Source organism: Pezoporus flaviventris, unplaced genomic scaffold (genome assembly GCF_033815535.1).
Source record: "Pezoporus flaviventris isolate CSIRO_AGI_PZ_B2104156 unplaced genomic scaffold, CSIRO_AGI_Pfla_v1 ptg000188l, whole genome shotgun sequence".
Taxonomy (NCBI): domain Eukaryota; kingdom Metazoa; phylum Chordata; class Aves; order Psittaciformes; family Psittacidae; genus Pezoporus; species Pezoporus flaviventris.
The window spans coordinates 709,305-735,095 of record NW_026892736.1 but is presented as its reverse complement, the minus strand read 5'-3'; the positions used below and the strand labels follow the sequence as shown (position 1 = coordinate 735,095).

Here is a 25,791-nt window from a genome sequence, read left to right as displayed (position 1 = left end):
TTGGTTTTCTCTAGCCAAGCACTGGCAAAAGCAGAGCAGGAGATTAAAAGAAGTTAATACCCACCTCACTTTGCCTGAAAACCTCTTAGAAAACACAGTTCCGCATGATGGACTGAATTATTTACAAGTCTTTCATTGCTGCTTGGATGGGAAGAATAAAGCATCTAAACTCTTTGACTTCTGCACAAACTGTGGATAATCCAGAGCACTCGGCTGTAGGTCCCTGAATGCCCTTAACATGAAAAGGACAATAATGTCCATGAGCCTGCCCAAAACAAGCTCTGCGACAGTGGCTGCCCCATCCCTGGCAGTGTTCAAGGCCAGGTTGGACCCAGGGGCTTGGAGCAAGCTGCTCTAGTGGAAGGGGTCCCTGCCCGTGGCAGGGGTTGGAGCTGGAGGAGCTTTGAGGTCCTTTCCAACCAAAACCATTCTGTGATTCTATGATGTGATTCTGTGACTGCCCGCAGGTCCCTCCATAAGGGTGGGTTTAGTAGTCTTAAGGTAAACCCATTCTAGTTGTTCTAGTCACTCGTACCTGAGCTAACAGTGCTTTCAAAATCAGGAAGCAAGCCTTTCTGTGAGGTTTACCTGTCAGGGTACTGTGATGCTAGTAAGGCTTGTGTTAAATGGCCACTAGTGATGATCTTAATGAGGGTGTTTGAAGTTGCCACTGGAAAAGTATAAGGCTGTTAGTGTTTAAAACAACATTCTAATACCTGCTTGCATTACCAGTCATTATATTAATACAGAAATACTGGTATCATTTGAGCACTTGAAATTAAATTTGCCTTAAGGGTCTCCTCAGGGTAAGGCAGTATAGAATATATCTATTACACAGTACTCAAAATATCCTGTCTAAGGTATCTGAAATTCCCTGTGGGTTAGCCAAGCCTTTGGCTCATTCCATGTGTTATTGCAGCAAGAATCTGCTAACCGAGACCAGCCTGATCCACTTAAATCAGCTTTTCTCTCGATGCCATTGGCCATTTTGGGCTCTCCTCTTGAACAATACACATGGCCTCTGGTCCCTCATCTACTGGGGAAGATGTGGGAGAAGGGATCATCGCTGTGGCTTGCATTGCAGAGCAGAGGGGTTCCCTGTTCACCTCTCCTCGGTCAGTGCTGGGGAGGCTTTGGGATGCTCTGCTCTGCCTGTGAGCACTCCTCACCTGCAAAATGAGGGATGATGGCTCCATTAAGGAGGAGTTACCTGTAACAGAACATCCCTTTCACAGAGGATAAGGTGGATGAGCTGCCTGTGGTCGCACATCCTGCATGAGCCTTCGGTCAACTAATGCACCCAGACGTGTTAGCCTAATGAATTCCTCCCATCTCTGGCAGCCGTGTTTCTATCAAACCAAATGAACTTTGAGATGAAACAACTCCTTAATGTCAACTCTTTGACATTAAAGTTTCTTAAGCTTAAAGCACTCCTGAAGTCATGCTGGGTTGCAAGATAGGTCTGAGTTTGCAAGCTTCCTAAGAAGTCTCCCATTTGAGTCATTTCTGCTTATTATAAAGCTAAAGTTAACCCCTGGGATAACACCCCCATGTTACAGCCAGAGAACAAATTTATCTCTAAGGCGCTGAGTGTTTAATTCCTCTAGACTTGGGACTCTTGGCCCTTTATAGCAGATCTGAGAGTCTTTTGAACTTGGGCTCCCGCAACTCTTTCTGGCTCAATGTCCAGTTTCACATCTGCCTGACTTCTAATTTGGAGTGTGTGAAAGCAAATGCAAAACCTATCCAGCCACAGTCCAAAAGAGCCAGGAGTTCAGGCCCACTTCAGAGGGCTTTTAGTCGAGCAATCCTACTTTATGGCTTGGATGCCCAAACCATACTACAAGCCTGTAGGCTAAGGTGGTGTCGTAGAGGAGCATGAGAAGTGGCTGTGATAATGATGTGTGAGGCTGGCAAGGTTGCAAGGGCTGAATCCTGTGAGATTACACACATGAGACTTTGCTATGAAGCAACAGATGTTACAGCAAGGCCAACAGGAATGCTGGCCAGAACTGAGCAGAGCACACCGTACGTACCTATTCTGGACTTCGTTTTGTTGGCTTATACAAAAGCATGGTTGTTGTATGGTGGTTGGGGTTCCTCTTCAAGCTGCCTTTGGCTCTTCTGGCTGTACGAACATGCCATCCCCTGAGAAGCCTCTGACACTCAAAGGCACTCATGCTGGGAGATGTCAACTCTTGAAAATGCTCTTTTGGGGGGAAGAAAAGCAGAACTCTGCAATTAAATTCAGTCCGATTCAAGATGTGCAGAACAGGAATCCTATGGTGTAGGACAAAGCAGGACATGCTGTGCTGTGTATTCTGCTGGGGTTTCCTTTCTTATTGAATGACTTAACAGAAGGAAGTCATAACCCCACTCTGTGTTCCTTCTTTGTGTGGAAGAGTTAACTTTGCAGCACAAGACCAATCCAGCACAACAGAACAACAGCATGGAGTGCAGCATAGCAATCCTTTTGCTAAATGGTGGGGTTGCAGAGTGCCTCTCCCTAAAAGAAACTCTTAGGTTACTGCAGGGGTCTTTTAGATGTAGCAAAGTCCATTTTGACCAATTCAAGATGTTTCATAATGTGTGACCTTGCTGCAGACTGCATTAAAGTGCAGCTATCTATTGAAATGGCCTTAGTCATCAGCCACCCCAGGAGCCAAGGGTCTATGTGCAAGGATGGAGTGGGCAGAGGGAGCTGGATGTGAAACACTTGTCACTAACAAAGTGAGGGAGCAAAACAGGCTGCACTGTGGTTCCTGCCTCTAGAAAAAAACACCCTCAGGCTGTTGAAGTGCCTTTTGGTTTTCCTTGGAGACAATACCAAGAGGGAAATAACCAGAGAGCTTATCTGGCTCCAGCTAGAGAAGTGAAACACACTGGAGATGGATGAGGGACCCATTCAGAGGCAAGGGTAAAAACAGGGCTCAAGAAAGGTGTTAGTAGAACTGGTGTCCCATGCTCTTGAGGAGATGAGGAAAAGCTTTGTATTGGGTTTAAATGGCAAGGTTTTGGTAGGCAGGGCTACAGGGGTGCCAGAAGCTTCCCTTTGTTCAGCTGAGCCAATGCCAAGTAGGTCGAAGAAGGACTTGCCACTAGCCAAGGCTGAGCCCATCAGTGACAGCAGTAGAGCCTCTGGGATAATGGATTTAAGAGGGGAAAAGGGAGAACTGTGCAATGACAGCAACAGCTGGAGAAGAGAGGAGTGAGAATATGTAAGAGGAGCAGCCCTGTAGACCCCAAGGTCAGTGCAGAACGGGGCAGGAGGTGTTCTAGGTGCTGGAGCAGAGGTTCTTCTGCAGCCCTTGGTGTAGACCACAGTATCACAGGCTGTGTCCCTGCCTTCAGGTCACATGAAGGTGTGTTAAGGTTTAGGTTTATTTCTCATCATCCTGCTCTGATTTTATTAGTAATAAATTAACCTGATTTCCCCAAGCCCACCCTGTTTTGCCCCTGATGGTAACTGGTGAGTGATCTCTCCCTTATCTCAACCCATAAACCTTTCAGTGCATTTTTTTTTCTGTCCCCATCCATCTGAGGAGGACAGTGACAGAGTGGCTTTGGGCACTTGGCATCCAGCCTTGGTCAATACATCACACAGCCCAAATGACTTTGTGTTCAAATTAAACAAGGAAAGGTAAGGTTGGATACAAGGAAGAAGTTCTTTACTTGTGAGGGTGCTGAGGCGCTGGCACAGGGTGCCCAGAGAAGCTGTGGCTGCCCCATCCCTGGCAGTGCTCAAGGCCAGGTTGGACACAGGGGCTTGGAGCAAGCTGCTCTAGTGGAAGGGGTCCCTGCCCGTGGCAGGGGTTGGAGCTGGATGGGATTTAAGGTCCCTTCCAACCCAAACCAATCTGGGATGCTATGATCTCTCCAAGGTCAGTTTTAGTACTGTGGTGTTGGGGTAAAAGCTACAGAAATTGGGGGAAATCTGGAGAACAATTTCAAATGAAGATGAACTGATCTGCAGAAGCTTTTCTGAAGAGTATTTGCTTCCATCTGCATCTGGTTAGATCTCTCAAGATCGCTTTTATTGAGCACCTTAAAGTCCATTACAGATATTCTGCTGCGTTTAAGCATGTTGCATTCACTCCATGTGCATCTGGATAGCTGGAAACCTCAAGAGCAGGCTTTGCAGGCCTACTCCTTTAATACTTCTAAGAACTAAACGCTGCAAGCAGAGTGTGTTTGTGCTGGGAATGTTGTGACACTCGAGTGACACCCTTAATTGGGCTCTGCCTTATAGACAAACTCACTCAGTAACAGAACACAGCTTTTCTTGCGCACAGTTCTGAACCTTTTAAATATTTTATGATAATTATTATTATTCTCCCTTATCCCCTTGAGCCAGGAAGCTTGAAGTGCATGTGCTGTTCTCAGCTGTAGTTTTTCCTCCCTGCTGTTCCCAGTAGGAGTAGCCTTTCTCCAAGAAATAGCCCCTCCGAGGGCAATAAAGGAACAGGGATGAGGGTGCCAGGCTTATCCAAGCAGGAAATGAGCCACAGGGCATTGAGAAGATGAAGGATCACCCAGATGCGTGGCTGGGACTGGAGAGACCTCAATTTTGCTCCTATTGCTCTGTTCCCCTCTTGAATTCAGGCTTGTGGGTTTATCTCTGCTTCAGTCTCCTCCAAACCTTTCTTCTTTGAAAGGGAGTAAGGAGAACCCCATGCAGGAGTTGGGGCATCTCAGGAGATGCTGAAAGGATGAGCTGCTTTTGGACGCTATTATCTGCTCTTGTGGCTTTGTTCCCAGTGCCCAAGCACGGTCCCTGGACATGGGTAATTGTTAAAGCTGAGACAAAACATGGCCAGCACAAACAGCTTCCCTGGCCAGCCCAGCCAGGAAGCTGCTGAGTGAGCGCTTCCCCTTGGAGCTCCTTCCGGAGGCAGGGGGTCTTCCTGCATGGGGATGCCAGCCCTTTCCCAGCTATATTTGGAGGATCCAAGCAGCACAGCCCTGTGTAACTCCCACTGCATCGGCCCAGCCTTGGACTGCTGCAGTGAAGAGGAGGAAACCCCACTTATGGGTTAGGGTGAAGCAGCAGGTGTGCAGGAGGTAAGGTGGTGGAATAGCTTCCCCCAGCAGAGGTGGTTATGGCAGGGCTTGTATCTCCATCCCTGTCTATTGGGTCCTGAATGCCTGTATCCCAAGGAGGTGAGAAAAGGCTTGGGGATTGCATTACCCAGCAAACGTGACTGCCACTGATTCTGAGTTATCCCCATGGCATTGCTTCAGGGTACAGTGAGGCAGCTGGACTGTGACAGTTCAGGTAGCAAACTAGCACTGATTTTGGATGGAGAGGCTGGAGGCAGGACTGTCAGCAGGAAATCTGCTCAGCTTATGTCTTTCTACCTCCCCCTTGGGGTAAGAGGCTCTGAGGGGGCTGTAAAGCAGATGGTGAGAGTTTGTCCTAGTGCAAGTTGGTTCTTATTGCTTTCAGACTCACTATTAGAGTGATGAAGTGTCATGGGTTAGTGGTGGCCTTGGCAGTCCTGGGGTAAAGGCTGGACTTTGTGGTCTAAAAGGTCTTTCCCAACCTACTTGAATCTAGGATGGTGAAATAGAAAACAAGATGTATTTAAGTGGGTGAGCATCCTGTGGGTCAGATGGGACACAATGTGATGCAGAATGCAGTTGGGGATGATGTTTCTGCCCTGTAGAGCTGCAAGGTGGATGAAGGAGGACATGGAGGGCTTTGCTATACCCAGTGCTGCTGGTGCTGCAGCTTCATTTGTGTTCCTAGAGCAGGTACACAGGCAGCAGCTCAAGTTGGCCAAGACTGGGATTCCCATCCCTCTCCAGCTCTCAGGAATATGGGTTGGCTGGGAGCTGTTCATGAAAAGTACCTGGAACCCACCCAAAAATTGCTGGTCTTAAACTTATGGAGAGCTTCCAGCTCTAAGGAGCTGGCTCCAAAGCAGTGCAGGTAAAAAAGGGTTGCTGTCATGTTTTCCTGTGCCAAGGAACTGTGTTCCAAGACTGTAATGGTGTTAAAGGCAGCTTTTGGCAGCCTTGGAATCTCTTGGATATTGGAGGACGCTCAGGTCATCTCGGACAGATGTGGTGTCCCCAAACACTTACCAGAACTCGAGTACCCCTCTCACACCAGCATGAGAGTCTGGCAATGGGAATACCACCCTGAGGGCACTGTCTGCTCAAGGAATATGAAAGCCCCCAGTGCAAAATGCAGGAATTCTACATTACAGGTAGACTTGTTGCTTCTCCTGTCCTGATCCCACTCCCCAGTCACCCTGTCCTCAGGGACGGTTGATTGGAAGTACATCTGTGTGTATCTCCCTCTAACAGGGAAGCCTTTACCTGCGGGAAGCCTGCTTCAAAGCACCTTGGCTCCTTCCTCCATAGAGCAAACTGTTCTGTTTGTTCTGGGCTGCCATGCTTTGTGCCTTCCAACAGCCTCTTCCAGATGGCTGTAATCACTGTGCAAATCGCCTCGCTCTGGAGCAGAGGTGCTATTGCTTCATCAGGCACCAAGTTTTTGGAAGCCTTTTGTGTTAGCAGCAAGTATTCCACTGGGATAATAACTGGACAATTTAAATCCCAGCTTTAGCTCTGTGGTGCTCTCTGTTAATCCATGCTATCTTCATTAAACTGTGCTGCAGTGTCATTACTGGGGCGTGATTTACGGAGCGGACTGGAACATCAACTTGTGTTATTGAGCTAAATTTGCTTAACCTACCTAAAATAGTCTGTCGAAGTTGTGTTCCTCCAGGCCACCACTAATTCTGTTTGTGTGGCTGAAGATCTGACTGACTCCGTGTGATCTAATCTCCCTTTGATTTAGGGTCTCTTGGTTGCTGGAAGTGCAGTGAGAAGTTTCTGGCTTACACAGACAATAATGGAGGAAAAGCACTGTGACCTCTGGTAGGCAAGGAGAGGCATCTTCATGCCTTTGCTTCCCTTGTTCCTTTAAACATGGCTTGTACTCCTGTTAAATGCAGTGCTTCAAAATGCAGAGGTGCCTGTACTGTCCCTTGGCATCACTGGAGGTCAGAAAGGTAACAGGGATGGACAAGGTCAGAAATGGCTTCTGTACAAGGAATAATGCAAAGTTAGATTATCTCCAACTTGAAAAAGGTCCCAAGGGAAGAGACTGGAGAGTGCAGACCAAGGTGGGAAATGCAGGCACATTAAAGATCTAGCAAAAGGAAACTCTTCTTGTGCACTGTGCTAAGCTGTGGAGCTCCCTGCTGCAGGGTTTTGGAGATGCTGAAATGCAGATGACCTCAAAGACTGAGTGAACCCTTCAGTGTAAGGGTTACCATGCCCATCATCAGCAGTTCCCATTGTGTTCAAAGGTTAGTGTACTGATAGCAGCAGTGCTCCAGGCCTTAGTTTTCTCTGCAGAACCAAAACCTTAATGGGATGTTTGTGTGGGAAGCATGGCCCACAGCTCATGGATGTTGTAAGGAAGATGGGCTGAGTCTTTACCTTTCTTCCCTAGCTCTTACTAAGCTGTTCTTTGTTTTTCATAGGACTTGCTAAACTCTTTCCTCATAGTTTCTGTTGCTTGTTGCTGATCATAACCCTTCTTACGGAGGAAATGTACCAGGGGAACCTCTTAGTCTATCAGAAAGTCAGATAATAACCTTGAATCTGGCTAGGATGGTGCTCTCAGCACTTCAGTGTGCTTTGTGGAACTAGTTAGTGATTTCAACCTTTTTAATGAGTGAGGCTTGAAAACAGTCTCAACCCACACCAGATGTAGCCAGTGATAAGCTTGATACAGTCTGAAATCAACTGCTAATTGTGCTAAAGTGTTCAGAGCTGGAGCATGTACCTTGGGCAACAAGGGACAGGATTTTAGTAAGGCTATGAACTGCTCTAGAGCTCTCAGATCTTTTACCTTGCTTGGGGTAGAGCTTGAAACCTTGGTAGGTTTTGGTATTGAGACAGAACCAGCCTGTTTCTGATGAGGACAAGAATTCCTTCTCCAGTCTGCTGCTGGGGGACCAAAACCAGGGACGTGACATCTAAGCAGGCTGCCTGGGGAGAATAGCTCATGGTGAAGGCAGATACACAAGGCTGGGTAGCAAACTCGGGTCAAATCTTCAGTGAGGATTTCTTAATAGGAGTGATTTATAAGAGCCTAATTTATAAGTGTGAACCAAGATGGAATATGTTCATCCCTATCTATTGGGCACTGAATGCCTGCATCCCAAGGAGGTGAGAAAAGGCTTGGGGAGGTTGTATTACCCAGCAAATATGACCGCCATTGGCTTTTAGTACTTTGTGATCCCCATGGCATTGCTTCAGAGTACAATAAAGTATTTAGACTGTGATAATTCAGGTAGCAATCATCAAAATAGCCTGGCTAAGCAAGAGAGGAGTCTTGGAGCACATGCTGACAGAAGATGGCTGGCAGTTAACTGCTGTGATGTTCTTAGTGTATAATCAATAAAATACTTGTAATGGCATGCAAGCCCTCTATTGAAATGCTCCGTGGGTATCTGCTTTGTATCTCCAGGCTGAAAACAGCCTGCCTGATTTGCTCCGCTCTTTCACCAGCTGACAGCATTACAGCCTGTTGGTAGCTTAGTCTGACAGCGAGAGAAAGATTTGAAGGAATAAAGTTCCTGTCAACCATGACTCAGGTAAGGGGAGATGGACAAACATCTTGAAATAGCTTCATGGCCAAGAAGGTGAAGTAGATGCAATGCAGCTTCTTACCTGAATCATTGTTTTGGGGATGAGCATTGCTTGATGCGCAATATGCGTTTGGCATGGTTGTATATAAGGGCAAACATACTTGCAGGAATTTTTGACAGGTTATCTTCTATGGATCAGCAGATTGGGTGCCTGGAAGGGGATGGAAGGTCAACCTCTTGCTGCCCTGCAGGCAGGTTGATCCAGGAAAGGCATCATTGAACCTTTCCCTAAAGCCTAGAGCAGTATGGAGTTACAGTAAACACGATCACTTAAGGGCATCCTCCACGGTATCGTGCATTAGTTGGCTTAATAACATCAACTCTGTGACCCCAATTCTCGCTACTTCTCTGGTTCCCAGCAGGTCTCAAGCTCAAGATCTCAGTGTTCAGAGACAAAACGATCTGAGGCTGGCACTGTGCTGGGGAAATAAAATGCTGTGAATAGAGGGGAAAGAAAATGCTCTTAAAATCAAAGTGCTGCCTACCTTACGGGGGTGTAAAGATACTCTCTTGAGGGAATAGCAGTTCTGCAGCCCGGTCTGATCAGCTGAGTGTAGCTGCCTCTCTTCATAGCAGCAGTTTCCCAGACACCAGAGATTTTCAGATCCGAGATGCATCTAAATCTTGTGTTTTTTATCAGGCAAAGAGCAATCCCCTTAAACTACCAAGAGTATTTGCCTTTATTTAGAGGCCACATGGCTGTTCTGCAGTGGGTGTTAAACCAGTCCAAGGGAATATTCCCTCCCTATAATGGGGTAATGGGTTCAAACTTAAACAGGGGAGATTAAGGTTGGATATAAAGAAGAATTTCCTTACTGTGCTAATGGTGAGGCTCTGGAGCAGGCTGCCAAAGGAAGTTGTGAATGCTCTGTTCCTGGCAGTGTTCAAGGACAGGTTGGATGGGGCTTGGAGCAACCTGCTCTAGTGGAAGATGTCCCTGCCTGTGGCAGGGGGGTTGAAACTAGATCATCTTAATGTCCATTCCAGTCCAAACTATTCTATGATTCTAAGTGAAACCCTTGTTGTAGTGGTTCTGGTGCTGAGAAATCGGGAATTACGGTGAGGCTCCTTCCTTGTGGATGCCTCAAAAGAAGAGGAAGGGCATGGTGTTGCGATGGAGTTGTTCTCCTGACACGCTTCAGTCTCTCTTCTTGTGTGTATCAGTTGCTGCATCCTAGGACTTCAGGACCGTTCCTCCCCACTGTGAGGCTGGCAAAAGGGCAGGGCACAGCATATGTGAACTCCTGAGAAGGGAATTACTGTCAAGTTACACTCTGCTTTAATTTGAGTCTTTTCTACCTACTTTCTCAGGATTCCTAGCCAGGAGCCAGTCTGTCTGTGAGAGGAAACCATCCGAATATGGATGACAGCGTGCCAGTGCTTCTGTAGGTGGCTCTTTGAAGTCTACTTGTTATCTTCAGCTAGGGCACCCAAAAAATATCTAGCAGTGAAGGACAAGGGGTAGGTGTTGTAGGTGTTGTAATTGCAGCTGTCTGCAGAACAGGATCTGCAGCTTGGCATACACAAGTCTGTCATGGTGAACGATTCTCAATGCAGCTCTCAAACCGGCAAATAAGGGTTGGGTTTTGTCAGGTTGGTGTACAAGTCTTGTTTCTGCTCATTGTTGGGGGAAGAGCTCTACTTTAAGACCTCTCACATAGTTCTGTAATCTCAAGTGGGGAAGGAGGAAAGGGGAATATGGATATGCTATCTAAAACATAGATTAAAAAATGAAGTGATGGAGTCTTAGAGACATTAGCTTGAAGCCTTCAAGCTTGGCTGGACACTGTGGGTTTGCTGCTGGGCACCAAAGACTGAGCGTGCTCATTCACATCTGTATGAGCTGAAATTACCTGGATGGATTATGAGCTCTTGCACAGAAAAGAAAAGCTTTCAGTTGCCTTGTGGTGTCTGTGTGTCTGAACATGGTTGAATCGTGTGTAGTTGCAAGGTTTAAGAAATTAATTCTACATTGACCATATTGCATCCCTTTATGTGCAGGGATTTTTCCTGTGACCAGGAAGTAATTTTACATTCTTCTAGCACAGGGTTGAAGGCAAGACACTGAATTCAGAGATAAGAGCCACTTGTTTCTCTTGCAAATCTCTGCTATTAAAAGAACATGACCACACAAAAAACCCCATGTTTGCTCTATGGCAACCTGTAGGTTTTTCCAGTGTGTGTAGGAATAATGCTCTCCTAGGACAGGATGACTGAGCTGTGGTCTGAGTGGCATAATAGTTGAAAACCTTCTTGTTTGTGAGCCAGAATCACCTTGCTTGGTTTTGCTCTGTTCCTTCCCAGTTCCTCTGTCTCAAAGCTTGTCCTCAATTGTTTTCAGGTCAGTTTGCTGAGAAACCACAATAATTTTATTGCTTGCTCTCAGTATCCTCTTTATCTCTGCCAACAATGCCTGGAATGAGTGATTCCAGCTGCAGGCTCTAAATCTACCTGCCCAATGCTTCATGCCAAGCAATGGAGCTGAATTATTCAAGTGCCAACTATTAATGTAGAGCTGCTTGATTATGGGTATGAATGGGACAAATGCGAGGCACAAAACAGGCACAGAATCTTGCTGTCTACCTGGAATTTTTCACACAACAGCTTCTCCTTGAAGTTTTTATAGAGTGGCAAGTGATTTCAAGCATCCTCAATTGGGTATCAAATGCTTAAGAGCCTTCCCCTTTGTGTCTTGCAGAGACTAAGAAAGCTACAAGCCTCCAAATCACTCTGAAGCAGTTTATCGCTTTGTAAAAAGCAAGTTTCATCTTTCAGTTGGACTTGATGATCATTGTAGGTGCCTTCCAGCTGCAAATACTCTACCTCAAGAATGGCTTGTCCAACTGTTTATTCACTCTCATGGGGAAAATGAAGAGTGTGGCTGGTGTTAAAGAGGGGAAAAAAACCCCAAACCAACCAGTGAGGTGGTGTTTGATAATGAAGGTGCAGATGGTTATCACCATCTACCAGCCTCAGCTAGGTAGGTCTGTTTCTCTGCAGACCCTTTGAGTTCCTGCAGAAGGTTTCTTCTGAAAGCAAGCTTGGTCTTGCTGTTGTTTCAGTTAGGAAAGCCTTGGGTTGAGGGAGAAGTGGTTGGTTCAACACATGCCATGGACAGCTTGCTGTGGAATGGTGAACTGAAACACAAGGTCAAGAAGGAAAGCCCTGAAGTTAACTTCACCTACGCTTAAAACACAGCTTCAGAGCCTCACTACTTGCATTAACCAACAAAGTGCAAATGTGTGCTTGAATAAGAAGGTTATTTGTAATGCTTTCAGACTCTTTCCTGTGTGGCCTTATACTTTGTCACTATTCACAGGGGGAGTAGCAAAGTCCCTGCGGCATCAACAGTCTATGGCATTTCATGCAAAAATACAACTATACAGGTACTGAGCTCCTTCATAATAGCACCAAGGGCTTTGTTTATCCAGTTCTCCAGGTGGTGGCAATGCTACTGATCCAAACTAGTTTTAAGAACAAGTCCTAATAGCTTGTATATTTGCGTCAAGCTTTTAACATCAGGAGAGACTGATTGTTTAATATGGCATTAGGGAAAATAACTTTTGCATGGGAGGTGGATTACAAAATGCTGACCTTGCTGTTGAGGGGTGCTACTAGTGTTGATGTTGGAGTGATGGCAAGGTCTGTGTGTACCAGCATCCTAAACCATGCTGGGCGATGGTCCCTCTGCACCCACATCGCCTACCTGTGTGTGGAAATAGGTAAAACTCTGGCTTCATCTTCAGGCAGTGGCTCCTGCAGTCTATTATGCACTAATCATCAGGCAGTTGATTAAGTTTTTGATTGAGAGCACTATTTTAATGGCCTGTGCTTCAGTACGTGCATACCCAGCTACTGCTTTCATGCTCTAATTAGCTCTGAAAGGCTGACTTGTAAATGGGAATATTTCTACCCTGTATCTCTAAGGCTGGAATAGGATGGAAATCTTTTATAATTATAAAACTTGAGCTATTTTATTGGCTTTTTTTTCTTACATGTATCAATGCTGCCTGGCTGCTCTGTGCTAGAACATTTCCTACCAAGGAAAGTGGTGGAGGCGGCTAACATCTTAGCTCTGTAAATGACCAAAGTGTCATTCATTCTTTAGTGGAGATAAGGGACTGCAAGCGAGGCAGCTCTAAGCTCATCCCTTAGGGCCCCAAACCAAACTGAAGCTGCTATTAAAAGGGTTTTGTCCTAGCTATATTGTTGGGGTGCACTGCTAACTACTACAGCTTCCACTTAACAGTAGGAAAATAGTTCCCCTTGTTGCTTTCTTACAGCAGCCTGTATTTGTGCTAATGGTGGGGTGGTAAAGCCATGAATTGTTCTGCCCAGAGCTGAGATTAAGTTTGGCTTAATCTGAGCATCTATTACTAAATCCAGTTCTAACACAGCTTTATTGCTGGTGGAGTGTTCTGCTCACCATAAACCTCTCTATCTAGGTAGTCAAAGAGGTAATCCAGTAGGGGCCAGATGCTGGCATTTGCATTCCCTTCCTCATCTGTTAAGATGAGCTGAGTCCCAGAGTGTTGCTCCACTGTTGGCTGGTGCTGTTGCAATTAGCTTTTACCATTACTTTACTTGTTTTGGAGGGTGTCCACTCAAAACTGATGTTGCTTTGAAGTGATGAGCTCCCAAACCTGAGCAGATGTGATAACCCATGGGTATGGGAATACCCGCTGCTCTTGGTGAAGCCACAGAGGATACAATGCCCATTCTCTACGGACCTGGACAGGGACGATGCCTTTCTAACACTCAACTCCAACCCTCTGGCTACTTGACATGTTTATTGAAATGCCTCTTCTGTGGCATCCCCATATCCAGTTCTGGTCTCAGTCTTCAGTGTCAAAGCTGGAGGTGTCAAGTTGTAATCACTTGGAAAAACCAGTGCACCCCTGCTACTTGTACCCTACTGTCCCATCACAGGGAGAGGGTGGCCCTCGAGGAAGAGAAAAGAGGGGGGCATTTCATGCAACTTCATTCCAGTTAAAGAAGCGCAGCAAACTGAATCTAGTTCAGCAGAGAGTAAAACACTGGTTGGGCTTTGAAGCTTGTCATGGGACTTGAGGGGCTTTTTTCAGTTCTTGTGTGTTTGCTACTAGCAATTGTATCTGCTCAGTGAGATGAAAGGCGTCATCCCGCGGTGTGAAGAATCGTCAAAACCGCATCCCAGATGATGATCCCTTTTTTTGTGTTAAAAGTGGTGATTTTAGCTTGTCTGGAAGCTGTTAGGGCAGCTCCCGATTACCAGTTCCTCCGTGCTGCAAGTCCTTGTGAACCTGCTGCTGAGTCTTTGCCTGGGTAACGTTGGTCTTTGTTAGGCTTGCCTTTGTTAAGCTTGTTTCCATCTCTGCTGCTTCCCGTGTGGTTTTGCTTGGCACGAAGCTGTGCTCCTTCCTGGTGCCCTCCTCTTCTTGGTCATGAAGGTTTCAGGTAAATAGTTAGATCCCTTTCTGTGGTGTAATCTAAGTGCATGTGTTAGGCAAGGGGCTTTGCAAGTGTGCATAGCTAAGACTGAAGGTTATTCCTTATTGCATCTTCAGATGTTGCTGAGTGTTCCTGTTTTTTATCTGCTGTCCTCAGTTGTGTAATTCCTCATTGCTCTATTACATGACATCATCTGGATCTGCTGCTCTAGTCTGTTCTTTGAGCTTCATAACACGTTCAGCTGAGTCTTGGGTAAGGGCCGTAATTTATGTCTAAATCCATTAGAGTTCTGCAAATAAATAAACGCCATGCTAAAGCCCTCAGTGCCAGCACGCTGCCTCCAGCAGCAGTGAAAACATTCACATTGTCTGAGTGGCTGCACACTGCAGAAGACAGGCTGGGTTCCCAGTGCCTGCTCTAGTAACTGAGGGGGTTTGGAGTTTAGATTGTGCTCTTGCACAAATAAACGCCTGGCAAGTGTGTTCTCTACTGGAATCAACAACCTCTTCATGCTCGGAGGCTGAAGTCAGCTATCAAGTGGTGGCTCTGTGCAAATCTATTGTGTTTAGCTCTGATTGAGACCTGCTCGTTGTGCTTGTAGGACTCTTTGGGTAGTTGTAACATCATTTAAGGGTAGGCTTTTCCCATGATCTTACCAATGTAGAAACCAAAGCAATGGAAAATCATCCTCTGAATGTCACTGCTCAAGTGGCATGGCCAGGTTGGCTAATCCTGTTGTACAAGTATATTGTGTCCTGTAAGGATTACGTGCTGCTTCTCAGGCATATTCTAGCAGGAGGGAGATGGAGCTTTGGGTCCAGGGAGCAATGACGCAGGCAGAGACACTTTGCCTTCTTGTCATTGAGCCATGAAATAAAGGCAAACATGGAGACATCCTCTGTTTAATTGCAACAGAAAGGTAAACTGATGCTCAAGTGTTGAAGCGGCAGGCTGGAGCCTAAGCTGCTGGTTGGAAGACAGATTTCAGTCCCACGTTTCCTTAGAATAACCTTTTCTTTTAGACCAAAATAACCATGACCAATGTTCCTCCAGTCTCTGGTTCAAATCTTGCCCTTGGGTGGAACGTGCTCAGGGGCCCAAGGACAGACCAAAGCTGTAAGATCAATGAAGTTCATGTTCTATTGTTTCTCTCTTGTGCTGTTCTTTCTGCATCATCCCCGTTAGCTTCCTTCAGCTTTCCTACCCTATTTAGGTGTGATCAATCTCTCCTATAAGAGGTGGAAAGACTTGATGGTGTTGGTGTGTCGTAGAACTCCGAGGTCTGGCTTAGATTTAGATAAGCTTTTGTGTTGGCTCTTCCATAGGGAAAATAGCTCTTTATCAGACCTCTGAATGTCTCTCTTGCTCCCTTTGTGTCCAAGTTAAACCCAGCTAGTGTGGACCTAGGTCTGATGGAGTCTTGTCTTAGTGTTGTGCCCTTATCTTGCTAGTAAGGTGTGAGTTTGCCTGGTGTCAGGCTGCCTGATCTCAACCATGGCTTGTGAAAATAGGTGGCTGGATGAGGAGCATCTCTGTATATCCCTACAGAGGGGAAGGCTTGAGCATCCCTGGTTCCTGCACACATGCTAAGTGTGGTTTTCTCACTGCATGGTCTATGCAACTTCCAGGGATGACCCAAGTAGTCTCTAGTTAATGTTTTGGCCCTTAGGGCACCAGATAAGGAGAACAGAGCTCATTCAGTCCCTGCTAATCAATCAGGAGACAGAAGCCCAGGCTGTGTTAGTGTCTATAACATGAACCACAACTTAGTATTGCAGACCTTCCAGCTGGGGTGCCTAGCTTTTGTTAGAGAATCCATATTCCTGCTGTTCCTGTCGATGTGAGACACACCTGGAAGCTCCTCCAAAGATGCAAAGACTTATTCCTCCTGCTATCCCTTCCCCACATTCCTCTCCCTTAGGAGAGCTGGAGCAGGGGCTTTGCAGTCAGATCCTCTCCAAGCAGTTCCCTCCTGTGGCATTCAGCTCCTTCCCATGAAGACAATGGATGTGCGAGAGCTGCTCCCTTTATGTGCTTGAAAGAGACCTTAAATACCTCCTGGAGGTGATAGCATCTTTTTCCCAAGAAGAATGAATCCTGTTTGGGGGGCATGGGGACGGGGGCTCGCGTTTTAGGGGACGGGGGCTCGCCTTTAGGGGACAGGGGCTGGCCTTTTGGGTAAGGACTGTGCAGCAAACACAATTACAGTGTTTGAGCGCTCAGTCCTTTTCACATCTCCCTGTTCTAGCTGGTGGCAAGGAGAGTTGGCTGTGCAGTCCTGGCCTAATAAAACCTGCATGCTGGCATAACTCTTGCCAGGGAGTTTCTGCCTCTAGCTCTGGCAGCGCACACTGGAGGGACTGGCTGCCTTCCCAGCTCCTACCAGTGCCAGGAGGAAATCACCATCTGGGTGCAATCTGCATCTAAAGGAGCCTGACCTTCCCAGCAGCTCGGGGTTGGAGCACCAGCTCTGGTCCCTGCTGGCTCTGCGTAGCTCTGAGCATCTGATGATGAGAGCCAGCAGTGATTTGAGGGGCTGTGGGAAGGTGTATGAGAAGAAACTACAGGAGGAGAGACAAAGGAATGAGTATTTGACCATACAAATACATTTGTAAATACATATAATGTGCCTCTTAAGTATAATTAACTTCTTTTGCCAGACGTGGCTGGCTGTTCAACTTAGTTGTGAACACGAGCAAGGAGAAGCAGAGTGCTGTCTCTTTGCCTTAAAGCGTTAGACTTATGGGTCAGCTCCTTGTGCTGCTCCTTCTTAAACTCCCCTGATCTCCTTCCTCATGCTAAAGAGACTGTTATGCCTTTCCTTGGAGCTGTTTTGTGACTGTTCCTGTGCTCCTTTCTCCTATTTGGACGAGTTTCTCAGGCATGGGGCAACCCTAAAAGATGTGACTCTTTTATATTATCCTGAGATGTGCTCCCTTCCATCTGGATGGAGCAACACTGTTCTGTCTGATATTGATTTGTGCCTTTGTGAGCTAAAGGACAGGCACCAAAGAGTAAGGCAATAGTTGCTACGCTCACCCCAGTGTCTTCATTTGCAGGCTGCAACTGCTTGAATCACGAGGTCATTATAGCAGCCTTAGCCTCTAGTATTGAATTTTCTTGTCTCAAGAAGCAAATCTGGTGCCACAAAGTAGCCTGGGTCTCTGCAGAGCAATTGGAAATGCACGTCCTGAAGTGGGATCCTTAATGCTGCGGTTGAGACCTGTGGGATTCAGCTCCAGCAAATAGTGCTGTGATAAACACTTAAACCCCTTCCAAATGGTAAGGACTCAAAGGGATGCTGTTACCTGGTCGTTTCCCCCTCAGGAGGGGGGTTCCCAGCAGGACACTGCTCCCTCTGCTGTGCTGCAGCATTTATTGCACTGTCCTGCATGCAGAGCTGGTGGCACAAAGCAGGGGCTTCACTTGGGAAGCAAGCAGAGGATTCACCTCAGGGGCAGTCAAAGCAGCAGGAGGTAGGGAAGGGATTTATAGGGGGGCTATAGGGATGCTAGAGGGGCTTTAGGGATGCTGGGGTTGGACTATCCATTAGGGACTGTAGTGACAGGACAAGGGGTGATGGGTTCAAACTTAAGCAGGGGAAGTTTAGATTGGATATAAGGAGGAAGTTCTTTACTGTAAGGGTGGTGAGGCACTGGAATGGGTTGCCGAGGGAAGTTGTGAATGCTCCATCCCTGGTGGTGTTCAAGGTCAGGTTGGATGAAGAATTGGGTGCCATGGTTTAGTGTGAGGTGTCCCTGCCCATGGCAAGGGGGTTGGAACTGGATGATCTTAAGGTCCTTTCCAACCCTAACTGTTCTATGATTTAAGAAGTTCAGGGCATGTTTAAAACAGAATGAACCATCTCTGACTGCAGGTACGGTGACTTTTGATCCCATGATCCCTTTGCTATTGTTTAGTTTTGGCTGTGTCATAGGCATGGGGATCCCAGTGCTGCTTCATGCATGAGGGCTCGATAAGGGTTTCTCTGCAATGCTTGGGTCCACCTAGTGTTTCTTTGCTCCAGACTCTTGCAGTCTCCAATGCTAGCCCACCAGGAACATCAGTCTTGGCAAAAGCCTCCTATTAGAAAGCAAAAATACCTGGGGTTTGTCTCTGGCTTGGGGGAAACCTTGAGTGCCTTCTGCTCAGATACATGGCTGGTCCTGCTGGACCAGGCCATCAGGTCCTGTATGATCTGGTTGTGAATGCAAGCACACATCCACTTCCTACTGGTTCCTAGCCACAAACCAGCCTTGGTACAAAGAGCTGCTTAATGTCAATGAGACAGTCAATAAGGAACAAGTTGCTAGGAGGGGATAATGAACATCTGCCTTGAAGGGAGGTGCATCAAGTTAGTAACTGGCTGGAGGAGAATACTCAGTGAGGCTCTTCAGAAGCTGAAGGGCTTGGGATAGGGTGCAATTCCTGCTTCCTGGATCCAGCTCCCTCTGGGTAGCTCTGCTTAGCTGGGCCAGTGGAGACTGCTTGTAAAGAGCAGGTCTGGAGACACAGGGGTAGACCAGTGAGTACCAGACAGAAGGTATCTCTGGTGCCTGGCACCATAGCAGATAAGCTGATACCTTGCAGAAAGCTATACTGGCATGGGGGTAATATTACTAGCAAGGGGCACCTACTGATTCTTCATCTTCATAGAGAAATATGGTTTGGTTTGACATATAAAAGGGAATTACTACAGGTCCCATTTCCCACTGTTGGCTGTGTGCCCATAGGATGAAGGGCTTGAAGGAATCCTGCAACATCCTGCAGGAGACCTGGGTGAAATGCAGCCCTGCAAAGCCATCCTTGCATGCTCTCGCATGTATTCCCATAGCTGTCTCCTTCCTGGTTGTCTTCTTCCAGGAGGAGCTGGCAAGGCATTAAGTTTGTACTTGACAGTGTGTTGTCTTCAACGTATGCAGTCTAAACCACTAAACCAAGCATGAACTTCTGCACTGCATGCATTTTCTAGACCACCATAATTGAATTTGAACCAGATCTTCTCGCTCTTCTTCCTATAATTTTGGGGTGGGAATGGGTTTCCCTTGTGAGCTCAAAGGTGGAACATAACATTTGAAACTGGGAAATAAGCCCTTGAAATGAATCTAGGTGCTAAATAAGCATAGATGCTCTTTTTTTGTCTATACAGTAGCTTAAACCTCCAAAGCTTGAAGGGGGGTTCCCACCTCTACCTGCAGTGATGTCAGATGGTTTTCTAGGTGCATGTTTCTGGATGTGGTTTGCTGATTTAGAGGATGGGGATGGTTTGCTATGGATATGCAGATACACAGATATGAGACAAAGATCTGCAGCAAATCACATGTCAAGATATTCCTAAGATTTCTTTAAATCTCCTTCACCCTTAACTTCCAAATGGCTTCTTGGAGCTGGATCAGCTCAAACCCTTCTGGAGGAAGGAAAGATGGAGAAACAAGACGGTCCAAGTCCAGTCTCCATGGTAGTAGAGCTATTGATCCTAATATGATACAGTGTATAGACCAGAGGCTATGCATATGTCCTCTTGCTGCTCTCCAATTGCTGCCTTGCTTTTATTTCAGTGTTAAGCTTCATTCACCACTTCCCCCATTGCTCTATGTCCAGTGCTGCTGGTGTTGGCATCTACCTCCTGGGGAGAGTGATTTGAGCAGGGAGGCAAAAAACCCCTCACCAAGTCTTGCCTGGGTTGTGAGCAAACCAGGCAGCAGTTGGGGAAAACACACAAAAAGAGCAGTGGAGTGCGAGACCCTAAGAAATGTGCTTGTTTTATTCTTCAAGCCAAGGCTGCAGATTGAGAGCATCATTCTGTGCCCACTTTTAAATGTGGTGGTGGTGGTGTTGTAAAGGAACTTGAGTTGCATCCCTGTGCTGAGCCCCAGGGGGTGATTATTAATCCCAGTTGACCCTTTGGGGCTCCAATGTGCCTGTGCCAGTTCTAAAGGGGCAGAGAGAAGCTTGTCTGAATGATGGGACCCTGTAGTGTGCATCAGCACACTTCATGGGAGAAGCAAGATCTGTCAGCTCAGTGCTTTTCCCCAGCTCGGAAGCCATTAGCAGCATCTCACCTGACAAAGCTTCTGATATCATAGAATAGCTTGGGTTGGAAGGGACCCTAAAGCTCATCCAGTTCCAACTGCTGCCACAGGCAGGGACACCTTCCACTAGAGCAGCTTGCTCCAAGCCCCTGTGTCCAACCTGGCCTTGAACACTGCCAGGGGTGGGACAGGAGCATCTTCCATGAGCAACCTGTTGCAATGTCTCCCAAAGCATCTCTCGAGAAGTGAAAACTGATTTGTTGCTTTTAATTGAAGTGAGCAGCCTCAATAGAGGAGGTGCGTGAGGGGAGAACTGCCTTCACATCGTCTCCTTCGGAGCGCACCAGGAGCCGGACGCGGCGCGATGCGCTCCGGCGGCGGGGCGGGCGCTAGGACCCGGTCGGGGGTGTGACCCCGCTCCGTCCCCTCCCACTCCACGGGTAGCTCGTTTAATTCATTAATTAATTTGGGGGGCTGTGCTGCCTCCCTTTAATTTGCCTTTATGAGGTTTGGCGGGGAAATAAATAACTGACCCCCCCCCCGCACCCCCATCTGAAACCACAAGAAAGCCCGAAAAGCGTCGTGAGGGTGATGATGAGAACGGGATGAGCGGAGGAACCGAGGCAGCCATGGCAGTGAGACGGCTGTTCCACCTCCAGCCATGCGGTGAGAGGCAGAGCTGTCCCCGTCCCCCCTCCGCGGGCATGGGGGCACAAGTGTGATGAGTTTTGTCTGGTAGCCTGCGGGGTTTTCCCTTCCCACCCCCTTATTTCACTCCAGTTTTGCCTTATGCAGCAGGGGAGGGATAGGATGCGATGGGGAGGATGTAGCCTGCTTTCCCTTCTTGGAAGGGAGGGGGACATGTGGGAACTGTTCGGTTTGCATCTCTGCTTCAAGGCTTTTCGGTTGAGGAGCCTGTTGCTGGTGGCAGGGATGGGGGGACACCTGAATCTGGGCTGTAGCGGGATGTGTCAGCCCACATACAGCACAAAAGTACCACCAAAGAGTGGAGGAGCGTTGGTAACTTAAGAGTTGTTTGTTCTGGGTGTGTTTTTATATACTTATTATACCTAACGATGAGAGGAGGACACTGTGAGGGGCTCAGCTCCGCGCCGGCACTTGCGGATGCGGTTGCCTGACTTCATGTTGTAAAGGCTGCAATAAAAAGGGGGAAGAACTAAAAAGGTGACACCGTGGCTCAAGCTGAACTAACGTAAAGGGCTTTGGGGAGTCGTGTGCATTGGCAAAAGGCTCAGTGATCCTTCCTTTTCGTTGGAAGGAGGGAAGAGGGTGGGTTAAAACGCACGTTGTGAATTACATTGAACTTTGCAAGCGGTTTTCTGAGTGCTTCCCCCTCGCCTTAGCAAAGGAAGCACTTCCTTAATCAGCATGGCTGCGTGAGCACGGGTTTGACACGAAGCGAAGTGACAGGGACTTGGGTTTGTGCAGGATAAGCCGGGGTTTTGCTCTGGAGTAAAAGCAACTGTAGGTGGCACAACAGCTTTGCTGCCCGCCGAGCAGCGAGCGGGAGGCTGCTCCTCTGAATTGTCTTGAGGATCTTTTCTCCGGGAGGATTCTGCCCTTCGGGCTTCCCCCCCCCCCCCCCCCCCTTCCAGTTTAATGGGAAAGTTCTGCTTTGGATCTGATGCTCTTCCTTAAAGATTTCTTTTTGTGCGGCTTTGTCATAGAATCCCAGACTGGTTTGGGCTGGGAGGGACCTTAAAGCTCATCCAGTTCCAACCCCCAGGGACACCTTTCACTAGACCTGGTTGCTCCAAGCCCTGTCCAACGTGGTCTTGTCATGGCCACGTCTGTCCATCTCCCTCTTAAACCAGACAGTGCAGGCTGTGCAGCAGCAATGAACATGGGAACAATCTGGGAATATACAACTTTGTTCCCAGATTACTGCACCTTGTCATGTTTGCAGGACTTCTCATGCGGGTTTTCTCTAGGTGTGAACCCATCCTTGTCCCTCCTCTGCAGTTATTCCCCCTCAAATGCTATAGCTAAAGTATGGGGTAAACTGCTTGACGCAGGACTGGATAAATCCAGCGGTGATTCACCCTTCTTACCAGAGTTGCCATTGTTGGTTTTTGTGGCTGGTGATGTGGAGGCTGGGAGACAACTTCGATGCAAAGCTTCAGTCCTGTCTGCAGTCACCTCACTCACTGCCAGTCACCCAGAGAAGCTGTGGCTGCCTCATCCCTGGCAGTGTTCAAGGCCAGGTTGGACACAGGGGCTTGGAGCAAGCTGCTCTAGTGGAAGGGGTCCCTGCCCGTGGCAGGGGTTGGAGCTGGAGGAGCTTTAAGCTCCCTTCCAACCCAAACCACTCTGACTGCTACCACCCTATGAACCATGCATCACCGTTTCCCTGCTCTGGAGATGTGTTGGCTAATCCATACCAGCCAGAGCCCTTAACTTCCGAAATATCAGTGGCTTTTAAACAGTTGCTGCTCTGTAAGAATTAAGTACCACAGAGGAAGTTCCTCTCCAGCTCTTGTGCTGTTCCTTGCCGATTTGAACGCTTCAGCTTGTTTAAAGGAGTGCTAGAGATGTGCTGGGCTTTTAAATGGAGCCCTTGTTTCACTCCCTTGGTGGCATAAGATAGCTGTATGTAAACTCACAGTGCCTTGACTTCCAGTGAAGCTGTAGTAAATCATCTGAGGGTGTAAACAGCTGTTAAAGCAAGGCTCACTTTTATGTTGAGTGGATGTGAGAACAAAGATGACTTGGTTTTGAAAGGAAAAGGATCTGAAATGGGAGCTTTCTTTATTGGCTTAGAAGTGCCTGTGAAAAGTTGGCCATTTCTTGCAGAATGGAGCTTGAGGTGAGCTGTGAAGTTGGGTTTTAGTCCAGAGTTTTATCAGACTTAATCTGGTGCTGTTTTATTTGCCTCTATGAGACCCAAACCTCAAGCCTTGTCCTTGCAGAGCTGAGGTGATGCTCTGTGTGTGTACTTTATGCCTAAACACAGGTGATAAATCACATTACCTTTGGGAAAGCTTTTCTTAATGAGTAATTATAATACTGTGCTGTGATTTAGGCTTCTCTGTGAAGCCCCAGTGCTTATTATAGAACCATAGAACAGTTTGGTTTGGAAAGGACCTTAAGATCATCCAGTTCCAACCGCCCTGCCATGGGCAGGGACACCTCACCCTAAACCATCTCACCCAAGCTTTCTCTTGCTGTAGTTTGGGTGGCCCTTGACTTACCTCTTCCTAATGCAAACCCACTGAGCTGCATCTCCCTAATGCAAAACAGCTTCCAGAAAGGTCCCTTTTCCTTATGTAGGATTTCTCTGTGAGTAAACAACTCTGGGACATTTTAATGACTCATCATCATGAAACTGTCATCTCCCCTCTAAATATGCAAATAGCTGCCAAGCACACCAGCAGATACCCAGCATACGTTAAATCCAAGCTACCTTTGCTGTTAGCAGCAGCTGGGGCACAGCATGGTGCTGTCCCTGCTGGTAGGGAGCCTGCTGGGAGGGATGCAGTACAGAAAGGTTAACAGCTGGGAATGGTGAGGTAGTTCCTTCAAGTTCATCCTCATTTGGGTCTAAGCAGTGTTTTGTGGGCAGGAAATCTGCAAGGCAGCTCCTATGGGAGTTTGTGCTGGGATCTGGTGAAAGAGCATCTTTTTCTCCTTATTTTTATTATGGCAATATAACTTACTAAATATGATTTAGGATAAGCTCTTCGTAAAGCCTGTCTGCAGAGCATGGTGACATGCTGGCCCGGAGCAGAGCACCGTGGGCTTCTGCATCTGTCATTGCTGGCTTTGATATCAAAGCACTTAGCTATCACTTGTAACTCTGTGGCTTTTCTATTCCCTGTTTCTAAATTCATCCCTGTTTCTGACTTGCAATTAAAAACCCAGGCAGTACAAAGGGCTTCAGTCTAACTCTGTGGCTGAAGAATCTAACTCCGTTGCTGCCTTATCCTTAGCAGTGTTCAAGGCCAGGTTGGACAGGGCTTGGAGCAACTTGCTCTAGTGGAAGGTGTCCCTGCCTGTGGCAAGGGGTTGGAATTGGATGAGCTTTAAGGGCCCTTCCAACCCAAACCACTCTGGGATTCTAACAGGAAGGGTCTGCAAGCTGTGATGAACCAGTGGGAGCTGTGATTTGGGTAGGACACAGAATAGAGTCCAGTTTCAATCCTCATGGATGCCTTGCTGAAAAAACTGCATGAAGATGGGGAGCAAAGCATGACAACCTGATACAAACCACTGGAGTGGGTAATACTGACTTTATACTTGTGTTGGGCAGGAACCTTTCCTCCCTATGCCATGCTTTTTGGTTCCCCATGCTTGAAGGAGCTGATGCAAATGGCAGCAGAAGTGCTTGTGGGGCTGTGGGTGCCCTGGGGGCCATCTTTGCAGCCATACCACAGTGGGATGGATGAAGACTAGTGATAATGTGGACTTTAGCAGGGTGGGAAAAGTTAGATTTGAAGATCTCAGCTGGCCAGTGCTTGGAGCTGGGCAACCTTCGTGCCAGTGTGCTGCGGGTGGGTTTTGAACAGTGAAGGTGATGGAACAACTTATTGCTCACGCATGGGGGCAGATAATAGGATCATAGAATAGTTAGGGTTGGAAAGGACCTTAAGATCATCAAATTCCAACCCCCTGCCATGGGCAAGGACACCTCACACTAAACCATAATAAGTGGAAAGTTAGGAGGATGGGGCAATCTGCACTGAGGATGAGGTGGCCTTCCTCCCCCTTTGGAGCTGGCACCCTGCAGCGGTAGGAGCCGCCACGTGGGCTCACCCCTGGAGGGGGGGGAAGAAGCATCCCACAGGGCTCAGTGTCAGGCATCAGCTTTATTCTCCCTTTCCTCTTGCCCGCTGCCATCTCCTCCTGCTGGAGTTAAACGCCTCTTCCCTGCTCCGAGCCTAATTGCGTCCCCAGGGTTTAACACGCGTGTGTTTGTTTTATTCCACCGTGTTGGCTGTTCCCACCGGAACAGGCTGATTTTTTTAGGGATTGAGCTTTCCTTTTTCTTTTTTTTTTTTCCTCTGCTTATTGTGCACAAGAAGCTCCTGCACAAGACATTCGCTTGGGGGGGAGGAGGAGGAACTGTAGTAATGCCAATACTTCTTGAATATTATAAACCTGGCTTATCAGCCCGACGCAGAGCTGGAATTTGTCTCTTCCTGTGCTGCATCTCTGCTTTCTGAGAGGGGCGTTTAAATACAGGCTGGAGACGCAGCCTTTCCAGTGTGCTCTGCTGGGCTGTGACAGCAGCAGCGGGGCTGCTCGAGTGGCTTTTATTCTCCTTCTTTTTTGCACTAATTCCTCTCTAAAAAAGGAACTTTTTTGGGGGAGAAGGCTGCGAGACTGCATGTCCCAACAGTACCCGCTGAAGGAGGTGAAGGGAGACGCGGTTTGCTTCGTACCTGGCTCTCCTCTCTTCTCCGTCCTGATGGAGCCGGCTTCTTTTTGCTACCCCCGGCTCACCTTTCTCCGCTCGCCCTATGGCCAGTTTGGGGCAAGTGCTGGCTCTTCCCAAGATTTGGCTCCATGGCCACAACGTTTGGTGACGCAGAGATGGACCAGGCCAGTGGACGGTGCGTTAATGGGGATGGAAGGGTTGGGGTGGCAGCGAAGCCCACTGAGATTGAGGGGAGGCTCTGGATGCAGTGGTTAAGGAG

At 47.6% G+C, this 25,791-nt stretch overlaps 1 protein-coding gene across 7 annotated transcripts in view; it reads left to right on the top strand.

Moving 5' to 3' along the window:
• SLC4A11 (solute carrier family 4 member 11) overlaps positions 1-25,791 on the top strand; it is a 144,155-nt gene that overhangs the window by 25,505 nt on the left and 92,859 nt on the right. Inside the window, exon 1 of one of the 7 annotated variants that reach the window (XM_061441088.1) lies at positions 20,639-20,800. The exons of 3 other annotated variants lie outside the window; for them this stretch is intronic. In XM_061441088.1, the coding sequence (XP_061297072.1) occupies positions 20,740-20,800 (61 nt within the window). In that variant the 5' untranslated portion in view covers positions 20,639-20,739. Of the gene's footprint in view, positions 1-20,638; positions 20,801-25,300; positions 25,708-25,791 lie in introns of those variants that run through there. 3 more of the 7 variants (XM_061441083.1, XM_061441082.1, XM_061441084.1) reach the window with 3 other exon arrangements.